Source organism: Cryptosporidium ryanae (assembly GCF_009792415.1).
Source record: "Cryptosporidium ryanae isolate 45019 chromosome Unknown contig_13, whole genome shotgun sequence".
In the NCBI taxonomy this organism is placed as follows: domain Eukaryota; phylum Apicomplexa; class Conoidasida; order Eucoccidiorida; family Cryptosporidiidae; genus Cryptosporidium; species Cryptosporidium ryanae.
In genome coordinates, this window is record NW_027125556.1 from 120,495 (window position 1) to 141,470 (window position 20,976).

Here is a 20,976-nt window from a genome sequence, read left to right on the forward strand (position 1 = left end):
TTCACGCATTACATTTATAGGTGAGATAATAAAATTGTGGATTTAACTTGAAACTGTCTTCCAAACCTGAAAATGCATATATCATCTGTCCCTAACCCCGTAGTATTGACAACCTTTTGTTTTTTTATTCCTGAGTGAAAATAGAATTGAAGAATAAGATGTTGGTAAACTCATGTTCCACAGCACTACTTATCGTATTTTCTATGTTCCTTCTGACTGTAATAATAATTTGCAATTTCACGCTTATTTTTTGCAGAAGACTCCCGTGTTTTGTGAGAGATAATGAGACTGGTATTGAAAGAAATAATTATTCTATTGTTGGGGTTGGAAATCGCCGTGAACATATAAATTCAATAAATATACAGCAATTGTCTGAAATTTCGCCTGTCGTGAAATACTCTTCAATTACTAAAAAAGTGGAGAAAAATATAAACAGATTTTACTCAACCTCTGTGTTTGGGTCAACTTCATCAAACGGTACTCAAAAATCAAAGTATTGTTATTCCTGTGTAATTTGTCTAAACAATATAAAAGATGAAGATTTGATTCGCTCGCTTCCATGTTCACACATCTATCACCATAATTGTATAGATGAATGGGTTAAAATAAAATCAAGCTGCCCGCTATGCAACACAAGTCTTGATTCAATATTAAATAATAAACAATTTTTAACGTACAAAAACCACACAATTTCAATTCAAAATAATGAGGAACTAAATATATAGTTATTATATAAACTTAGGCTTTTAGTTATACTTTCATAAATACAACAATTATAATCACTAAAAGGTACTACCATTTTTTAAATGGTAAATTTCAAATATTGACCTAGTAATTACCGCCTTCTAGTTAACAGAACAATTCCAGTTCTCAGGTGTTAAAATTGAATTAAAAAAAATGATCAATATTCATTTTTTATTAATTCATACCATATTTATATTTCATTGTATTCAGATAGCGGTTTGTAAAACGTTTCAAAAAAGCCAGAAAATAAGCTGTCCGAATTATGGTTCTGTTTCACATGGTTTGCTTTGCCTTGGGTTAAATAAAGTAAAGTCAATAAGAACCGAATCGTGGATTAGATGTGCAAATGAATGTATAAAACATCATGATCATTCAAGGTATAGAAAGTGTAAGTATTGGTCTTGGAGAGTAACAGATTTATCTTGCACTTTAAAAACAAAATCTTCCAGATGTCTTACAAGGGACGATTCATTTATATCTGGATCAATGCCTACTTCAATGGTGGGGTACTGCTCAACAACATGTGTTGTTGGTGAGTGGTCTGATTGGTCTTTCTGTACCTATTCTAGACCTTGTGGTGGTTATTCTGAACGTACTCGCCATGTCATTTTCTCACCAATTTTCCCCGGAGAAATATGTCCAAATAAAAGCGAGTTGAAATCATGCAAATTAGACAATTCAAGATGTCCATCAAATTGTCCGGATACAGGAATTATTACGCTTGGATGGGGATGTAGCGCATTTAAAATGTCAGGTGGTGGCTCTATTGCAATTCCTAATATAGATAAAGAGAAATGTAAGGAAGAATGCAAGAATAACGACGAGTGTGTTTCTTGGTCTCACGGGCCGTGGGATCAATCCATTGAGGAGAGAAATAGCTTCCCTAGATTGAATAGTGTCAGCTTTGATGAAGGAATTCACGTGTGTATAGTAGTATTGAATTATATTGGATGTTCATTTAAAAAGGAGGGTTGGATAACGGGTAATACTGAGACAAATCTATCTGATAATACATGTTCAATTGATTGTGTTACATCTATGTGGTCTAACTGGTCATTTTGCTCATTGGACAAAAATGACGGACAGTATTACAGGAAAAGATATCGATCTATAATTACAAGAGATAACAAAATGGGTTTAGGATGCCCTGATCTCCAAGAATCCTCTCTTTGTGAGAATAATACAAATATTGAAAACAATAATTTTTAGCTAAACTATAATATACGGAATTAGTTTATTCAGGTTAAAATTTCCGGTGTATGTTCATATTTTCCGCTAATTACAATTTTAAGTGGCAGGGTATTTAATCATTACAAACTTAGGAATATCAATTATATTTTTGTTTTATTTGTCATTTGAATCAACCAAAAAACGCTAAAAATTTCAAGTAGTTTAAATAGTAATTGGTTGTGTTGGTCTTCACACAACAATGAGGCGGGGTATAAATCCCCACATTTGTCCTCATGCATCTTCGGATTCTTATGTGCTATTAACTGGTTTTTAAACAGGAAGTGATAATATTAAAAATAAAGATCGCCTTTTTAAGTACCATACTGCCTTGGATGTGCTAGGTGATATTCGTATTTTCCTTGCATAAATCGTGTTCCCTTATTTTATCTTAGGAAATTCACACATATGGCTTTGCGAAGAAAAATGGAAATAAATGGTGATACCTTTAAAGATGTTAAGCTAGATAATCTTCCTTGTTTGAATATTGTATCGGAAGACCAAAAATGTGAAACCGTTCCCAGAATGGATATGTTTGAAAGAGATATTAAAGATAAATTAAATACTGACATAGAAAGCGAAAAGAGGTGCAAGTATCCTAAACTAACACCTGAAGTTGAGAATTCAAGAGACCTTGTTAACTTTTTTGAGACAAGGACAAGATTAATTCAGAGTCAGGAGGGCGAAGAATTATATACTGAATCTGAACCAGTTGAAACAGAAAACTGTTCGAGAATTGTTATGTTAGACCTGGATAATACACTGATTCCAACGAACTGGATAATGCAAAGATGGCGTAGTATTCTATCTGAAATGGGGACTGAATCTGAAGCTATAGATTACTGTGAAAATGAAAATAGTTTATTCAAGTTAACGGAACAAATTAGAAGTGATTTAGTTAAGGCAGGACTATTTGATTTACTTGATAATTTGTTTTCGGAATTGCGAGAAATCGGAAAAGCAGTAAAAATTGTAATAGTTACAAATGCAGGTATACGAACAGTCGAGTTATTTTACCTAAAAAATTGCCTACCTAAATTGGAGGAATTAATGAAAAAGTATGATATTTCTATAAGGTCAACAGAGGAATATATAAAGAGAAACGGTCCGCCACCCTCACCTTTTAAAGAGGAAGAGTACAGAGAATTTTATACTAATGCGAAATTATGTGAATTTCAGAAGGTGTTACTTGATTTTTGGAGTGAAAATGAAAATAGATCTGATAAATATCCGTTGGTTGATATTATTTCTGCAGGTGACCAGTCTTGTGAAATGACAGCGGCCTGCAGAATAAGCAAATTTTACGAAAACAGGGTACGAAGAACAAAATTGATCTATATATATGATCCCGAAGATTCTCGCTTCTGGAGGCAAAACCCAAGAAGCTTTGTACATCAATTACATGAAACCCACAGAGAATTACTAAGTCTTCTAAATGAAGATTCTGAAACGTTGATAGGTTATAATGACATGAACTCCACAGGAACTACTAGTATTGAGGAGGATGGGGAGGAGGTTGAGGAAGTTTCTCTGGGCTGGTTTTGTAGGGGAAGATGTATAAATGTCGCAATAAGTAGCCCTGAAAGGTTCATTTTACCAGAGGGTTGTATAGAGATGTACCTAGATTCTGAGAAAAACTATTTTAAAAGTAAATAGATATAAAGTAGATTTTTACCCTAACTTTTTTTTTATCTTATTTTTATCTATTCTATTATTGGTATTGAAAAGGGAGTGTACCTGTAACCCAGTCTTCCAGAGACAAGTGAGGAAGTTAACTGTGAACTTGAGAAAGATGTCCTCATTACAAAGTTGGAATATCCTCCCCTTAGATCATGCATGTATGCATCTTGATTGTAATTATTTAATTTAAATTTGTTTAATGTTATCCCAACTATGCAACTACTATAATTATCAGTGCAAGAAAAGTGAATCATATCCATTGATACCTTATGATATTCCTGCTCTGTAAAATCTTGAAATAAATAATCCAAATTATCTGAGTTGCATTTAAGACTGCTTTTTGAATCATTAGGCGTCTTTCCAAGATATGCAATATCCACACCTTCTACTATAATTCTGTCAATGAATAAAAGGTTTAGATATTTTACTTCAAATAAAAATGAAAACGAAGCGGAGAATAAAACATTTTCTGATTGTGAATTTATTCTGTTTAGCGGATTCGAAATTACAAGATAGTCAGCCTCAAAAAAGGCAGGTACAATATCAATTCTACTAGGAGATACATAATAAACCAGAATTATTCCACAAATTGGTATGGAAAGAGTCATTATCAACCATCCAAGCAATCTAACAAGTAAAAAAATCAACTTCAACTTATCAAACTTAGGTCTGTGGGATCTTGAATTAAATTTTTTTCCATAAAACAAACTGCTAATTAATTCATAATATATGTGATGTATTGCTTTGCATAATACAAATGAATTATTTGTTTTTCTTTGCATGTTTAATTAAAACTATAACTTAATGTTAATTCACATAATAACCTTAAAAAATTATCAATCACTTTCTCGCAATTAAACCATGTAAGGGCCCCTTGAAGCTTTTGGCGGGATTTGCAATTCTTTGATATTAATTAATAATCTGATGAAGGTAGAAAGGAATTTTACAGGGAGAAAAGTTTAGAACCCATTAATTAGATACAAGAGAAAATAAAATTTATTTTATTTTGCCTGTATCAAATTTATGAGAACAATCTACAATTACTCATTTGAGGGAAAGAGAAGATATTTGCCACATTTCAGATTTATTTCAGATCCAACATTTATTCTTTTTCCTATTGATTTGACAAATTTGACATATTTAGAGTATATCGAGCTATTTAACTATTACAAAACGAAAGATTTCCAAAACGAACTTGATATTATCTCATTATAAATTTATCAGGAAAAATAATCTATCTTTTACTCCCAATTTTTATTCGAAGAAACTTTTACTTATAATTTACAACATATAATCAAAGTCACATACTGGTAATGTTTAAAGTGTGCCTTGTATCTTTCCTTTTATAATGAAATTTCAAGGTTATGAAGATTCATTTTTTCTTTGATGCTAGATGAAGTAGAGGGTGTATAAGAATAAAATTCTTCTAGCCCCTCCGAATAAGAGCTTTTTGGCACTGGGTTCACTTCAAAATTTCTATCAATCTCCTCATTGTAATACATCCTATTATTCATTACCATTTCAGTAGAATTTATGTAGAATTGATTTTGGTTATTTACATTCTGATAGTCAAAAATAGGATTTGCATTAAATGGATACTCTTGTTGAGTTCTATTCCCATATCTATGTTCAACCTGTCTATTTCCCCAAATAAATGGATTATCCAAGACATTTATAGGAGTATATTTATTCTTCGGTAATTGATACTTGTCTATTCCAAGTGAATTGTTTTGGTTTTTTTGGTATACTCTGTTACAATCAAAATCAAACAAATTGGCAACAAATGGTGGAATGGATTCATTTGGCCTTTCGTTGCTCCCGAATCCCGACCTACTAATTGAACTAGGGACTGTCGTTGTAGATCCTGTACTGTAAGGATGTGACAGCCTATTATCGTGAAAAGAATTGTTTCTATTTTCCATTTGGACAATTTCTTTCTTGTTTTCCGAGGGCTTTGGAATAGGCCCTGACAAAGTTTCAACTTCTAATGGAACAAACTCTCCCTTTTGTGGTTTGGCCCTTAATTCTTCAATCCCATGAGCATATCTACATGCATCTCCAACTGCGCAACTCCCCTTTATCCAGTAAATACACAATGATGTTTTAAAGAGATCAGAGGTTGCACGTAACTCCTTTCTTGAATGTGCATATCTACAATTTGGATTTCTACATATCCCTTCCTTTATTTGCACATCACAAAGCTTAGTACGTGTCAGATCTACACTTGGTCTCAATTCCTCTGTAGAATGTGCCCAGTTGCAGTCCTTATCCATTCTGCAACGGCCAACGGCGAACCATGGACATCTTTTAGTCTTATAAAATTGAGGCATATTCCTTGTTTCTATTAGATTTTCTTAGTACCAATTAATTCTTATTTGAACAACAAATGAAATTGCCAGATTTATACACGAAAAAAAAGGAAACAAAAATACTAGATCTATATATTAATATATATCTCACTTATTTTAAATGCTTTATCCTCTTTGGTCTTTGACACTTTCTAATTAACCAGTTTCCTTTGCTCTATTTTATTACGGATAATAATTCTTTATGCGATTATTTGTTTATGAATCGTTTTCGAGCTCAAATATTGCAAAATCGTCTGAAGAAAATATTTTTTCTGATAAAATTCAGCCCCCAATATTAATATTTAATCTTCAACATAAAATATTTTATTAAATACAAATTAACATTAAACAATTTTCTTCATTAACAATAAAAAGGCAGATAAAATTTATAAAAAAAAAAAAAAAGTCGCATAGATCTATTATTTATTTTATCCCTAAATCTAGCCCTAGGTTATACGTCATTTTTTTTCTGCAAAATATCCCTTAGCATGGTTAAAGAATTCATTTGATCTAAAATCACCCTTTTAATAATCCATGCAGAGATGTCTGTATGTAGATCTACTTGATTGAAATATAAAGCTTGAACTTTATTTTCTGTTATAGGACGAAAAACATACGTTGCGAAATAGTTTTTAGCCCTAACGTAGGTAGAATTTATTGTTGGCCATTCCACAGATTGCGTGAGGATATATTCGTAATTTGAATCATCTAAGTAGGACGATTTTTGAATATCAGGTTTGTATCTATAACATATAACAACAAAATCCCTTCCGGAGACACCCCATTGCCCTTTAAATGCCTGATAAAAAATACATATATTTTCATCATTTCTAAAGTAATGCATTGGATCTGATTTCTCTACCATTGGGTCATAGTACATTTTGTTATTTGAATCCCAAATATAATCAACTATATCTCCTATAGATCTTATTTTATCACCATTTATATCTAACTCCAATTCTGAATTCTCATTACTCAGTAATATTGAAGTCACTCCGCAGCTCATAAATGGTTGTTTGTTAATTTCCTTTTTGTAAACTTTCATTCCATTATAACTTCTTTCAAGCGTCCATTCTTGAGATCCTCCGTCTATTTCCTTAACAAGTTTTTTTGTTTTTTCTAGTAGTTCACTTCGCTTCCTGAGAACCAAGCTTAGGATTTCATCCTCTCTTTGAGTTATTTCATCGACAGATGCAGGGAATTCATTTGTTTCTCCCAAAAAATTTGGATTTAAACCTTCATCTTGAGAATCGTTGACAAATTTTTCATCCTCAAATAAATTATTTGAATCCCTTGTAATTTGTCTTGAACAACTCAATTTTGAGTCAGGTATCTTTATTTCTGTTCTAACAAAATATCTGCAACAAACAAGTGGGTTACTTTTATTTATCGATTTATTTTTATTTCCTATAAGAATAACCTTGTGACATAAAACTTCCTTTTTCTTACTGTCAATTAATTTGCCATCATTACCCTTTATTTTAAATGGAAGTTTGTATGATGGAATAATGCTCCTAGTCTCAATCATTTTAAAACCCTCTCTATTTTGTCTTGTTTCTAATATAATATTTGTCTTATCATCGCTCCATTCAAAAGTTGTTGATGGTTGATCAATTACTAAAAATTTATCCAATGATTTCTTTCTTTTGTTTGAAAATTGTTTGTTTGATTCATTTTCGTCATGCATATTTTGTAAACTATCATTAAAATCCTCATTTCTTAACTCTTCTATTCTTGCTTTTTCAATCTCCTCAAAATTACTTTTGCCTAACATTTTTGTCTTGGTTATTATCAAAGTAGTTCTGTCATTTAAACCCATAATTAAAGTCGTTGAAATGGATACAATACCCTTAGTTTTATCGATATCATAATGTACTATCGGATTTAGCTTATCTACTGCCCTTCTGATGAACCATGAAACACCTAGCGCAGCGTTTATTTCCTGAAGTGAATCAGAATTAGACCTGAGTAAAACCCAGTATCCCTCAAACTTTTCCAGAAGCTCTTGTAGATGACCTGGTAATTCTATTGGTTTGTTTGAGTTAACCTCCATACTTTTTTGTAGTGGATAATCGCTGAATATATCAGCCTTATTGTTCAAAAGTCCTGTTCTTTTCCTTAAAACTTTATTAATTGCTTTATTTAGTGAACCTTTGTTTTTTACAATTACCTGTTTTGTGTACTTAAATAAGGGAACAATTTTGAAGATGTAAAATACCAAACTTTCGCTCAAATATACTATTTTTCCTGATTTACTTGAAATATAATTAATGTTATTTAGGGTGAAGGTCGTCAAAAACAGAAACGTTTTCAAGTTAGAAGTAATTGGGGTAGTAGAAAAAAAAGAAATAGAAAATAAAGTACTTGTATCAAAAACAAACTTCCATAGTTGGTGTGAGAGGGTAATATTTAATAGCCATGGCCTTGTTGAATCTGTTAGAATTTTAGAAAACATAAGTATAATTATTATAAATGTATTTATAATTGATAAAAGGGGTGACAATATATAATACTCTGCAGAAATTGCCAACAATACCATATTTACTAAATTATAATACCATAAGTCCTCATACAAGGTTGACTTATTTATGAAAAATAGATCTGTCCAGAAACCTCTGATTAAATTATTTTTGTTATCCACGTTTTTTTTGAAACATTTAATGTAATCGCCTAATGGTACTTTTTTTACTTCTTCCTTTGGACCTAATTTGAATCCTATTGTTTTTTTTGAAAAAGGAATTGAAAATGAGACATAAGTAATATTTTTGACAAGAACAATAAATGTTAATGCAAATGGAAAATAATCAAAAGCGTTTTTGTTAAAATAAAGTGATATTCTTTTTACAAATATCCAATATAAAAACAAAAGTAAATTTTTGATTATTAATGGCAATTTCAGGGACCATAAGGTTTCATATGATTCACGCGTAACATTTATATTGATCTCGATTATACTTAAAACTTGAATGATTATAAGAGAAGTAAATATGTGTATCATTAACTGAAAAAATATATCGCATGCTATTTTTGAATAGCTACCGATGAAAATGGAAATTAAAATCACTATTAATGACGACCATATTGGGTGGATAAGAGAGAATAATTCAAGTCTATTTTTATTTTTTTTTCTCCAATTATTACTTGAAAGATATATTAAATCTTCTTGTTTATGTTTTGGCAGAGGGAAGTCATCCAGAATACTTTTCAAAAAAACGAGACCAGTACTTGATATTACGGGAACAAATAAAATTAAATACGGTGTAAGACACTTTGAATATATACTTAGATTTAACAGAGTTTTGTCCACCGGAAGAAGTGAAACAGAGATACTAGATACTTTAATAAAAATGTTAATAAAAAATATGAACACCGTGATTACAAAATTGACGATTAAAAGCCAAAATGTTGTCATGACGTTCGGACCAAAATAATCACACCACTCACAAATAATGTTAAATAGCCTCGGTATAGAACTATATCGATTCGCTTCATTTACTTTTAATGATGAATAATCACCCAATTCTCTTTTTTGTTCATATAAGATACCGTTTCTGCAGAAGAATTTTGTAGATTTTTCAAAAATATCGAATAGGGATTCACCATTGTGCAATGCAATAATGTCATCCAAATTATCCTCCCACAATGGAGACTCCTTAACCTTACTGAACAAAATATTTCCGAGAAAAAAAACCCAGGAGTACGAGGGTGGCCAATCTCCCCAAAACAGATTATTCTCTCTATTAGGTTGTAGTTCCTCAGCTTTAACTGAAACTTTTTCATTTGTAAATTTAAGTGATATTACAAGATATATTAAATTTAGTGAATTTTTTAGGTCTTTAAGCTCATAAATGTTAAATTCCTCGCTTTCTTTAATTATTTGATGTATTCCCTCGCCCTCGCTGTTCCTCTTTAATACTAACAAAAAGTAAGATTCCCTATCTTCAAACGAATTTTGATTCTCATTTACAGATCTTGTTAAAGAGTGTGTGAAAAAACCCGAAAAGTATTTTCCAATGTCCATTATTAAAAAAATAACATTTTAAAATAAGTAATGCTGTATGCTGAAATATTTACACGCGAAATTAAAATAAATTGAATGGGCGAGGGAAATGATATTATCAAACAATGACCTAGTACATTTTTTTTCATACACGTTTTCGAGTAAAATCTGCGCCAATTTTCTTTTCAAGTCCTTGGATTACAAAAATAAATACGAAAAGAGGAATTTAAATGTGAATACTATGCTTGGTGTTCTCAATTAATATATATTAATACATGTTTATATATATATTTACGACCAGGTATAAGCATACTTGATTCTTCTCGTGTTTGTACTTATATTGATGATTCTCATTAGATAACTTTTTATTTTCCTGCTCACATTATAAAGAAATGTTTGAAACTTTGAATAAGGGAAGTGTTATAGCAGATCATGTTATTAGCTCGATAAATCTTCTTCGTGATTATATTTTTAATTATAACAAGGATGTTGTTCAAATTAATAATATTTCTCATGAATTAATGTCACTACGAAGAAATTGGCGTGAATTGATTGTATATCTAGATGAATTGGAAAATAATATGAATCATGATTCAGCAATAAAAATAAAAACTTTGGAGCTTTTAGTAAACGAGTGTTGGGAGAAAATTTCCATTATTTTAAATGCGTTGAATTTATCAAATATTGACAGCAGACCTGCTTTTGAATTATTTCTTCGCTATAGAAAAGAAGACATATGTTTAGATGAGACTAATGGATTGATTAATTTATCTGATGAGCTTTTGAAGAATATGGAAATAGATCTTAAAGAGAAGTTTGAATTGGAAGCGAAGCTTCATGAATATACAATAGAGTATACAAAAATGTTTTATGAACTGGAGATGTTGAAAAGAAGAACTGAAAATTTAGTTCAAGAAATAGAACCACTTTATGACAAAATGGTGAATATTAAAAATTTTATATTGGAGAACCAAAAAGATACAGAAAATTTAAGATCATATGATGTATTAATTGGACTAAAGAATAATTTAAAACCTATTTATGTATTTTTTAACCCAATAATAATACAAAATAAAAGAATAACAAATGATGAGAATATAATGGACATGATTGTTCATGGCTGTGGCAAAATAAGTGTCTTATTTAATAAGCCCATAATTAATAATATTAAAGAGAACAATTATCGATATTATTCAGAGTTCCTAAGTTTGTTCTTTCCTATTAAGTTAGAATTTTCGACATTAAATCTTTACAATTTAACGGAGGCAGTGACTGTTACAACCTTTATACATGGTGACAAGCTTGTTAAATTCCATATTTTTTCAGATCTTTTATTTGAAGGTGATATTGGGGATTTCACAAGTTCAATTGATAGTAACTTCTCTGAAGATGAATTCGCTGATTTTAATTGTGGAATACCTTATTATTGGATACAATTTCTCATTAACAATAAAAAGGTTATCCCGATAAGTATAGATGATATAAATATTAAGATCAATGAAATATACAAAGTGATTGATTTAAGAATACAAAACTTGACATTCTTTAATTTTGTTATTTATTTAGTTTCAAAGAGCCCTAGTAACCTCATTAATTTTATTTCCGAATTTCTTGGAAATGGAAAGTGCAACAGAAAATTGATTTGTAATTTACAAGGATATGACATAAGCAAAGTACACCTAACAAGTGAGTTTTCGTTCTTTTTTACTTTAGAAAGCAGAAAATATGAGGTATCGATAGATTTTATTGGAAATATTTCCTATAAAATAAGGAGGGATAGGACAACAGTTCAATCAAGTTTCACTAATAATGGTGGTGGTTTTACTGATATTTTGAGATATAATCAAGATCTCTCGCTTAATTTTTGCAGAGACCTGATTAAATTGTTTTAGCTTAACTTTTGAATTTAATTGCACTGAACATTTTTCTTTTAATTAAATTATTATTTAGCTTTAAATATTACTAGCGGGCTTTATAATTAGATTAAATCTTTTTATTTTTTCATTTTAAAAATAATTAATATAAGAATGAAATTTATACCTGCTTTCAGAGAGGAATATATTGATTGAAAACTTTTTGTTTTTAATATACAGTTTATGAGGTCTGTCCTAGTTATCTTATTTGCAACAAATTTGCAGATCCATGCTACCTTTCCACTTTTTTTTTTTTTTTTTTGCAAAGTTGCGACACAAAACAACAGTCTAAACCCAGTTAAACACAAACGTATGTTAGTTCTACATAAGTAAACTAATTTCCAGCCTAAATAATAAAATAAATAGTATAAGCTTTAAATTGAGTATAAATATCACCACTTAAAAAAAAGACAATGGTTTGCAAATCAAAATCTTCATCAAATTCAACTAGGTGTGTGAAGGCAGTAAAAGCTGTTAAGAGCAAAATTGTAAAAAAGGCACCGGCAACAAATTCATCAAAGAGCTCTAATAGCAAGTCCAGAGTACTTGGTTCAGGTATGAAGAAGGTAATTAAAAAAGAAATAACTAAGAACACCAAGAGTGAACAGGCGAAGAAAACTAGGTTGTCTAAAACAAATGCTTCAGAGAAAACAGAGATCAAGGAAGTGAAAAATAATTTAAATAAGTCAGCAACAAAGATCAAAACTGAAAAGCACACCGCGGCTGCAAAAACAAAGTCCAATTCGGAAAAAAAGGTAGATAAAGTCGCAAAAAGGGTAAATAAAACAAAATCTGAGCAAAAGGAAACTAAATCCATAAAGACCGTTAATAAAAAAATTAAGAAAACAATAGCAAAGAATAGTTCCGTTAAAAAGGAGCAACAAAAAAAAGTTCCTTCAAAATCGAGCGCAAGTAAAATTAAAACTACGAAATCACGTAAGCCGATATCAAATAAATCTTCAAAGAAGGCAACTTCGAAGTCTTCCAGGTAAAGTGGGTCAGACAAAACCGTATGATAGTTTCTGTCATTCTACCTTCCTTCGATTGAGAATTAGATAATAAATATTGGATTAAGGAATAACAATAAATATGATAGACATTATTTAAAGTATTATTTCTTACTTTTCTCTCCTCTTTTCCTAATTAGAGTTATCAGTATTTTTTATCTTTGCCTCCTCGAAATGAGTAAAGTGATCAATAATCATTGTTATCTTCTGTGTTTATAGGTGCCAGAAAAATGGATATTTGTGACTTTGTGTTCGGGAAGAAAACCAAGAGGGATAAGTACTTGCTTCGTGTGATAGTGGATACGCTATATGAATCCGGAATAGATGTAACTAACTGAAAAATTGAAATAAAGTGGTTAATGTCATAATTTGCTGACATGTTAATAGACTTCAGATCAACATCATCCAGTTTGCTTGTAGCAATGTTAGAATTTGTGCTACCAATATCCTCAGTTTTAAAGATAATGCAATTGTTGAAAAAAGTCTTTATTGAGACAGTGGAATCAAGTGAATTGTCGGATGTGCAAATAAAACAGCAGGTTGGAGAAGTAGATTTCTCATTAGAATCAGATAATTTCTCTCGATCATTCTGTAATATTTCAATTTTTATAGACTTAGAATCTACTAGCTTCATTTTTTCAAGAAGCCTTAAGAATGACTTTGGAGATGGTGTTGAAAAGTATATGTTTGGTATTTCTTCAAACTTCGATCCACCGTCTCCAAGTGGAATTAGCTCATTAACTATCTTAGATTTAAGAACTTCTATTTTGCAGTCGTGAATTAATTGAAAAGTACTCAATTTCTTTGTTTCTATTGCCATAGAAAAGGAAAGCACGCTCTTTGAATCTCTCTTGCTTAAACGCAATGTGGTTTCCTTTGCCAATATTGATGACTTTAATGGTAGAATCAATGAATCTGGATTCAAGGAAATGCCGATAATACCGTCGTTTTTACTCTCTACTATTGGGTCTCCAATGAATATATCTTCGTATTTTATTCTGCAAGAGACATCCAGTATTTGTTCTTCGAAATTAAGGTGACTAACTAAAAAAAACAACAAAGAATCTTTCTCAAATTTTATGTAAAAATTGCTTATTTGTTTATTTGACAACCCCTTTATCATTTTCACGAACCCCTGTATACATTCCAACAACAAAGCAGATTTTTTACGGGATATTGTTGCCTTGAATTTCATGCTTTGTTACATTTAAATAAATATGCCTAAATCATGAATATTAGATATGATAAATAGTCAATGGAGACGAAAAATATAGGATGTAATAGAATTTTTATTGTAAATTGAAAAATGTTTTGGTGGGTATTAGAGGGGAAATTTTTTCGTTTAATTTGTGTGCCAATACAAAGGGATATATTTCCATTAAACTACTATTAGAACCAGCTTCGTTATTTAGGGATCAAGTGATTACCACGACACGAATTTGTATTGTTTTCATTATTTAGAATGAAATGTGTCAATATTTTATTTGTTTAACTGTCAGGCTTTTAGTAAAAAAAAAGCCACATTTAGATGAGCATCTAGGCGGGTGAATCACTAAACATTTTCACTATCGAGTTTTGAATCAAGAAAATATTGTTCTTTATTAATTGAGCGTGTATCTTATAATTTATAGGTGGAATTTTGAATTTGTCGCAAAAAATTTGCTAATCAAAGGTTATTAATAAAGGGATATAGTTATACAAAAAAGAAATATCTCAAATAGTGTGTGAATCGTTGTTAATATCAACAATTATTGATTTATAGTACGTAACTATACTGTTTATCATATGAAAATAACTAAATTCCTTGTAAAAAATTATATTTTGTGAATATTATCGATTTTTAATTGTTCAAGATGGGACGTAAGGAGAGAATTGCTTACTTCTATGATAGCGAAGTAGGAAATTTCCACTATGGTCTGGGACACCCTATGAAGCCACATCGTGTTAGAATGACGCACGATTTAATCGGAAATTATGGGTTGCTAGAAAAATTAGATGTTATGGTTCCTACTCCTGGAACTATTGATTCAATAACAAGATTTCACTCAAATGACTATGTGGATTTTTTACGTCGCGTAAATACTGATAATATGCACGACTACTCCGATCACCTTGCAAGGTTTAACGTTGGCGAAGACTGTCCTGTTTTTGATGGTTTGTGGGAATTCTGCCAGTTATCTGCAGGAGGATCTCTAGGTGGTGCCCAGTCAGTGAATGAAATGGGGTATCAATATGCAATTAATTGGGCAGGAGGCTTACACCACGGTAAAAAACACGAAGCGAGTGGATTTTGTTACATAAATGATTGCGTACTAGGCGCACTGGAATTGCTAAAATATAACCATAGAGTTTGTTATGTAGATATTGATATACACCATGGTGATGGCGTCGAAGAAGCCTTCTACACTACACCAAGGTGCATGTGTGTCTCATTTCATAAATATGGAGATTACTTCCCTGGTACTGGTGCAATAAATGATGTGGGTGTAGAGGAGGGTCTTGGCTATTCTGTGAATGTTCCATTAAAGGATGGCGTCAACGATGCGACTTTTATGGACATTTTTGAAAGAGTTATGAATTTAGTGATGGAGCAATATAGACCTGGGTCAATTGTACTTCAATGTGGAGCCGATTCATTATCAGGTGATAGACTTGGATGCTTTAATTTGTCCCTTAAAGGTCACGGGCATGCTGTAACCTTCTTGAAAAAGTTCAATATACCTATGCTCATTTTAGGTGGTGGGGGATACACATTAAGAAATGTTCCAAAGTGCTGGACTTATGAAACTAGTTTAATTCTTGATACACATATTGATGAACAACTTCCTAATGGATCAAATTTTTATGGTTATTATGGCCCCGATTTTTCTTTGGCAGTAAGAACTTCAAACATGGAGAATTTAAACTCAAGACAAGATTGCCAGGAAATCCATAAGTTTATCAGTGATAACTTTAGGGATCACGTATTTCCAGTGGGCTGCCAAATATCCGCATATGACATCCCAGAGAAAATTCCACAGATGTACAGTAATAAAAAATCCGATGATCTCAATGATGGAAACAATCCGAAAGATGACAAGCATCAAGACGTTAGAGAAGAGAGGGAATGGCCCAACACAGATTATAACAATAGATATATAGGATAGTTCAGGGCTTAAGGCTGTATTAACCAGCAAATTTGAAATATGTAACAGCACGATATGTAAGACATCACAACGAAGCTTAACAAAATTAGGAAAGTTAGTTAAATAGCCTAGAAACTTCTAAGGGTAGATTTTACCATATAATAGAAATTAGGTACGTATGTGAACTTATGATCTCGGCTTTTCTTTCTTTTCCTTGAACAGTGCGAGGAGTGAGACACCTGATACTTTAACTGCCTTAAAACGAACTCCTGGGATATCACCAACAGAATGACCTTTACGACCGAAACCAGCTACAAGAACTTCGTCATTTTCGTCAATGTAGTTTAGGCAACCGTCTCTTGGAACGAAGGCAGTGATTTTCTTGCCATTTTTGATGAGTTGAACACGAACACATTTGCGAACGGCAGAGTTAGGTTGTTTTGCCTCTATACCAAAACGCTCAACTACAATTCCTTTGGCATGGGAAGCACCTCCAAATGGATTAGACTTATACCTTGTGCCCAAATTAGCTCTCTTGTATTGCTTGTCAGCCCATTTCTGTGTTCTACGACGTGTGCGAAGTTCACGTGCTGAATTAATACCTCTTGGTTTACCTATGGAAAGATAATATACTTGAAGAGGAAAATAAACGTACGATTTACTCACCTGAACCCATTATCTAGTTAACAAAAAGAAAGTAGGTTAAATAACGAAGTCAAAGTTAAATTTTCAAAAGTCAATGAATTTATGTAAAAGTATATACTTTGAAAGTAACTACCGCAAATTAGTAATCTTTCAAGGTTTCATTCGTCTCTCATAGAGACGGAAATAACTTGGCGGTATAAAGGGCGGCAACAGTGCATGATTTTAAATAAAAATATTGAGCATATAACTAATGCGATGGAGGTTCTTGACTGCATCAAAGTATATACTCCAAAAAGTAGTTTTAATAATGAGCGACATTAAAAGATCTCCAATCCCTTCTTCAAGTCCAAATGATTCAATTACTAGATTACAAATATCACTTAATAGTGTATTACAGTGCATTGCTGTAAGTTACTAAGTTTGTTATTATTTTTTCTATTAGTAACATTTACCTATTTTTCAGGACGCATTCAGTTTAATTCCAGAAGACGCACCCATAATTACTCGCGATCAAAAAACAGACGACAAAGAGGCATTGTCTATTGTTAGGGAAGAGATTGCTAAGTGTGCAAATGACGTATCATATTGGTTTGAATCAGCAAACGAATCTGTTTATGAACTAGCAAACCTCAGACTTCTCAAAGGTATTGAAGGTGAAAAATTCTTGCAAAGAATCAGGAATCTAAAAGAAAAAAATAATGAATGTAATGCGCAGTTAAAAAAGACATTTAATGAATTCAATGATATGTACAATCGTTTCGATAATGAAGTTAATAGTTACATTGATAAATTTATAAAAGGAAAAAAGGAGATTGATGATAAATTAAACAAAATGGAGCTAACACTTGGTGAAATGTACGGGTCATATGATCATTAGCGCCACTTTATTTACAAGAACTACTAACGGTAATATAATCTTATATATGGAAGAACTAGAGGAATTAAGAATATTAAGAAAAGTTCAGTTGAGAATATATGAAGAATGGCAAAATGAGGATAGAGATCTTGCTGAATTTTTGTGTCACTTGGGAAAAGAGAGCAAGTCATTTGAAGACTTCAGAGATAAAATAAAAGAGTTGAATGGGGGAGATTTACCAAAAACTTTTTTGAGCGATATTTATGAAATTATTCACAGCAAATACATTTCAAAAGAAGTGAAAAAAGAAGTCAAATCTAGTTCCTCTTCTATTTATAATAAACATGAGGAACTGCGATTTGCAATACCAAATGAGAAGGCACCACTAAGTAAAAAGGCACTTGAATTACTAAAAAAGGAAAAACCAAATTATACGGATATAAATCAAAAAAATAAAGGGCTTAAAAGCACAATTTCAAGCGGATTTGGAATGAAGGATGATATTGTTAAGGAAGGATATGGTGCAATCACAGGAATTAAACTGACAGATAAAAAAATGAGTACTAATGAATCAAAAAACAGAATAACGAATGATTATGAGAAGTGGGAAATAACTCAATTGGTTAATTCAGGTGCATTGTCAGTTGATGAGGCTAATTCTTTCGGTTTAAGAGATATAAATGAGGACTTTGACTCCTGTAATATTGAGCTTTCGACGGAAATAGAGTTAAGGAATTATGAACCTCAGTTCTTAAAAGGTCAGTCAACAAAAAAATTTAATGTTGAATCCTCTATTCAGATATTTGCAAATCCAGGCGGAAGTCTAAGTAAGGCAGCAGAAATCGCGTCAAATATTGCAAAGGAGCGTAGGGAAATACGTGAATTTCAAGAGAAGGCACTTCTAGATAGTATTCCAAGAGATATGAGTAGACCGTGGGAGGATCCAATTCCTGGTCCTGGTGAAAGAACAGTTGCAAGTGCATTACAAGGAATTGGAATGACGTCGCAAGTACACCCTGAATGGAAAAGGCAATTCTTAGGGAAGAGCTTGAGTTTTGGAAACAAAAACAACACATTAAAATCTATTTCTGAGCAAAGAAGAAATTTACCAATTTTTCCATTAAGAGATTCGTTAATTGAGTTAATAAGAAAAAATCAAATAATCGTTGTTATTGGCGAGACTGGAAGTGGGAAAACCACACAAATTACACAGTATTTATTTGAAGAGGGGTTTTGTAATGAAGGTGGAATAATTGGATGTACACAACCCAGAAGAGTTGCCGCTACTTCTATTGCCAGACGTGTTGCACAGGAGATTGGGTGTACCCTAGGTTCGACAGTAGGATTTTCAATTCGTTTCGAAGATATAACATCTCCAGATACTAAAATTAAGTATATGACTGATGGTATGCTTTTGAGGGAGGCTCTTTCAGATTGTACTTTATCTCAATACAGTGTTATAATGTTAGACGAGGCACATGAAAGAACTATAACTACAGATGTTCTTTTTGGACTACTCAAGGTATGTTTAAATTAATTTTCGGAGTAATGGGGTTGAGTTTTACCCAAATATTTGATAGTCCTGAGTTTGTCTAAAATTAAAACATAATTGTTTAATTGTTTCAAATTGGGACAATAAGGATTTGCAAGTTCATTGACTGATGACTAATATTATCAGATATTTACTATTAGACAGATACCAATGATACAATAAAAAATTTTCAATAACCAATACTCCATTGTTTTCAAATATTTACTTTTTTTTAGGAAACGTGCAAAAAACGTCCGTCATTTAGGTTGATCGTGACTTCCGCAACTTTGGAAGCGGACAAATTCTCCTCGTACTTTATGAATTGCAATATTTTTAGGATTCCTGGAAGAACATTTCCGGTAGAGATAATGTACTCAAAAGAACCAATTGACGATTATGTCGAAGCAGCACTAGTTACAGTTTTACAGATTCATTTACGTGAGCCGCCGGGGGATATATTACTCTTTTTGACTGGACAAGAAGAAATTGACAATGCTTGTCAGACACTTCATGAGAGAATGAAAAAATTGGAAAACTTAAAACCACCTCCGTTGATAATTCTTCCTGTATATTCTTCTCAACCAAGCGAAATACAGTCATTGATATTCGAAGAAGCTCCAAGAGGATGCAGAAAATGTGTAGTAGCCACTAATATCGCTGAAGCGTCACTTACTATCGATGGTATCTATTTTGTTGTAGATCCGGGTTTCTGTAAAATTATGGTTTTCAACTCAAAAACTGGGATGGATAATTTAATGGTAGTCCCTATATCTCAAGCTAGTGCAAATCAGAGGTCTGGCAGAGCAGGAAGAACTGGACCTGGAAAATGTTATCGTTTGTATACAGAGGTTTCTTATCATACTGAGATGTTGCCTACTACAATTCCTGAGATACAACGTACGAATCTTTCTAATACAGTACTGCTATTGAAAGCTCTAGGTGTTAATGATTTAATAAACTTTGACTTCATGGACCCTCCTCCAACAACAACACTTTTAATAGCACTAGAAACCTTATTTGAATTAGGTGCGCTTGATGAAGAGGGATTTTTGACTAGGCTCGGAAGAAAAATGGCAGAATTACCAATGGAACCGAAGCTTAGCAAAATGGTTCTTTCTTCAGTTGACCTTGGGTGTTCAGATGAGATAATTACAATAACTTCAATGTTATCCGTTCAGAACGTTTTCTACCGTCCTAAAGATAAACAGGCAGAGGCTGACAGGAAAAAGTCAAAGTTCTATCACTATCAGGGAGATCATTTAACATATTTGAATGTTTATAACTCGTGGAAAAAGCAAAGATATTCTGTTCCATGGTGTTTTGAAAATTTTTTGCAGTCTAGAGCCTTGAAAGGTGCCCAAGACGTTCGGATTCAGTTAATTAATATATTCGATAAATACAAATTAGAAATAATTTCTGCAGGGAACGACAGCGATAGGATCAGGAAGGCTATATGTGCAGGATTTTTTAGTAATGCTTGTAGAAGGGATTCACAGGAGGGATACAGAAACATTATCGATAATCAACAGGTTTATTTACACCCTTCAAGTACATTGTTCAACAAGTCACCAGAGTGGATACTTTACCATGAACTAGTGTTCACAACCAAGGAGTATATAAGAGACTGCTGTACCATAAATCCAGATTGGCTTGTTGACTTTGCCCCGAATTTATTTCAATTTGCTGACCAAAGCAAACTCTCAAAAAGGAGAATTAGGGAGAAAATTCAACCATTATATAATAAGTATGAAGACAATAATCCTTGGAGACTATCAAAGAGGAGAAAGTAATATTTCTTCTGTTCTTGTTAATTTATATTATTTTATAAACATCTCACTCTAACTCCCTTAAACATCAAAGTTAGCTCAATAGATTGTTACCGCCAACATTTTAATTTAAC

General features: G+C 32.0%; 12 protein-coding genes across 12 annotated transcripts; 7 read left to right on the forward strand and 5 right to left on the reverse strand.

Annotated features, from left to right (window-relative positions):
* Positions 1-158: 158 nt before the first annotated feature.
* Positions 159-725, forward strand: FG386_000406 (ring finger; the record flags this gene model as incomplete). Its single annotated transcript, XM_067339756.1, has 1 exon — positions 159-725. One exon carries the CDS (start codon positions 159-161, stop codon positions 723-725), a length of 567 nt encoding a protein of 188 aa, XP_067196452.1.
* A 172-nt stretch (positions 726-897) lies between these two features.
* Positions 898-1,953, forward strand: FG386_000407 (TSP1 domain-containing protein TSP5 precursor; the record flags this gene model as incomplete). The annotated part of the gene is made up of 1 exon (XM_067339757.1): positions 898-1,953. The coding sequence occupies one exon, from the start codon at positions 898-900 to the stop codon at positions 1,951-1,953; it is 1,056 nt and encodes a 351-aa protein (XP_067196453.1).
* A 444-nt stretch (positions 1,954-2,397) lies between these two features.
* FG386_000409 (uncharacterized protein) lies at positions 2,398-3,627 on the forward strand (the record flags this gene model as incomplete). The annotated part of the gene is made up of 1 exon (XM_067339759.1): positions 2,398-3,627. One exon carries the CDS (start codon positions 2,398-2,400, stop codon positions 3,625-3,627), a length of 1,230 nt encoding a protein of 409 aa, XP_067196455.1.
* A 47-nt stretch (positions 3,628-3,674) lies between these two features.
* Positions 3,675-4,433, reverse strand: FG386_000410 (uncharacterized protein; the record flags this gene model as incomplete). The annotated part of the gene is made up of 1 exon (XM_067339760.1): positions 3,675-4,433. One exon carries the CDS (start codon positions 4,431-4,433, stop codon positions 3,675-3,677), a length of 759 nt encoding a protein of 252 aa, XP_067196456.1.
* A 561-nt stretch (positions 4,434-4,994) lies between these two features.
* Positions 4,995-5,981, reverse strand: FG386_000411 (uncharacterized protein; the record flags this gene model as incomplete). Its single annotated transcript, XM_067339761.1, has 1 exon — positions 4,995-5,981. The coding sequence occupies one exon, from the start codon at positions 5,979-5,981 to the stop codon at positions 4,995-4,997; it is 987 nt and encodes a 328-aa protein (XP_067196457.1).
* Positions 5,982-6,450: 469 nt separating this feature from the next.
* On the reverse strand, positions 6,451-10,020 carry FG386_000412 (uncharacterized protein; the record flags this gene model as incomplete). Its single annotated transcript, XM_067339762.1, has 1 exon — positions 6,451-10,020. One exon carries the CDS (start codon positions 10,018-10,020, stop codon positions 6,451-6,453), a length of 3,570 nt encoding a protein of 1,189 aa, XP_067196458.1.
* A 371-nt stretch (positions 10,021-10,391) lies between these two features.
* Positions 10,392-11,891, forward strand: FG386_000413 (uncharacterized protein; the record flags this gene model as incomplete). Its single annotated transcript, XM_067339763.1, has 1 exon — positions 10,392-11,891. One exon carries the CDS (start codon positions 10,392-10,394, stop codon positions 11,889-11,891), a length of 1,500 nt encoding a protein of 499 aa, XP_067196459.1.
* A 434-nt stretch (positions 11,892-12,325) lies between these two features.
* FG386_000414 (uncharacterized protein) lies at positions 12,326-12,904 on the forward strand (the record flags this gene model as incomplete). Its single annotated transcript, XM_067339764.1, has 1 exon — positions 12,326-12,904. One exon carries the CDS (start codon positions 12,326-12,328, stop codon positions 12,902-12,904), a length of 579 nt encoding a protein of 192 aa, XP_067196460.1.
* A 202-nt stretch (positions 12,905-13,106) lies between these two features.
* Positions 13,107-14,114, reverse strand: FG386_000415 (Hus1-like; the record flags this gene model as incomplete). Its single annotated transcript, XM_067339765.1, has 1 exon — positions 13,107-14,114. One exon carries the CDS (start codon positions 14,112-14,114, stop codon positions 13,107-13,109), a length of 1,008 nt encoding a protein of 335 aa, XP_067196461.1.
* Positions 14,115-14,772: 658 nt separating this feature from the next.
* FG386_000416 (histone deacetylase) lies at positions 14,773-16,065 on the forward strand (the record flags this gene model as incomplete). Its single annotated transcript, XM_067339766.1, has 1 exon — positions 14,773-16,065. One exon carries the CDS (start codon positions 14,773-14,775, stop codon positions 16,063-16,065), a length of 1,293 nt encoding a protein of 430 aa, XP_067196462.1.
* A 165-nt stretch (positions 16,066-16,230) lies between these two features.
* Positions 16,231-16,720, reverse strand: FG386_000417 (ribosomal protein S23; the record flags this gene model as incomplete). Its single annotated transcript, XM_067339767.1, has 2 exons — positions 16,231-16,658; positions 16,711-16,720. The coding sequence occupies 2 exons, from the start codon at positions 16,718-16,720 to the stop codon at positions 16,231-16,233; spliced, it is 438 nt and encodes a 145-aa protein (XP_067196463.1).
* A 276-nt stretch (positions 16,721-16,996) lies between these two features.
* FG386_000418 (pre-mRNA splicing factor ATP-dependent RNA helicase) lies at positions 16,997-20,866 on the forward strand (the record flags this gene model as incomplete). Its single annotated transcript, XM_067339768.1, has 4 exons — positions 16,997-17,095; positions 17,153-17,544; positions 17,585-19,067; positions 19,313-20,866. 4 exons carry the CDS (start codon positions 16,997-16,999, stop codon positions 20,864-20,866), a joined length of 3,528 nt encoding a protein of 1,175 aa, XP_067196464.1.
* Positions 20,867-20,976: the final 110 nt, after the last annotated feature.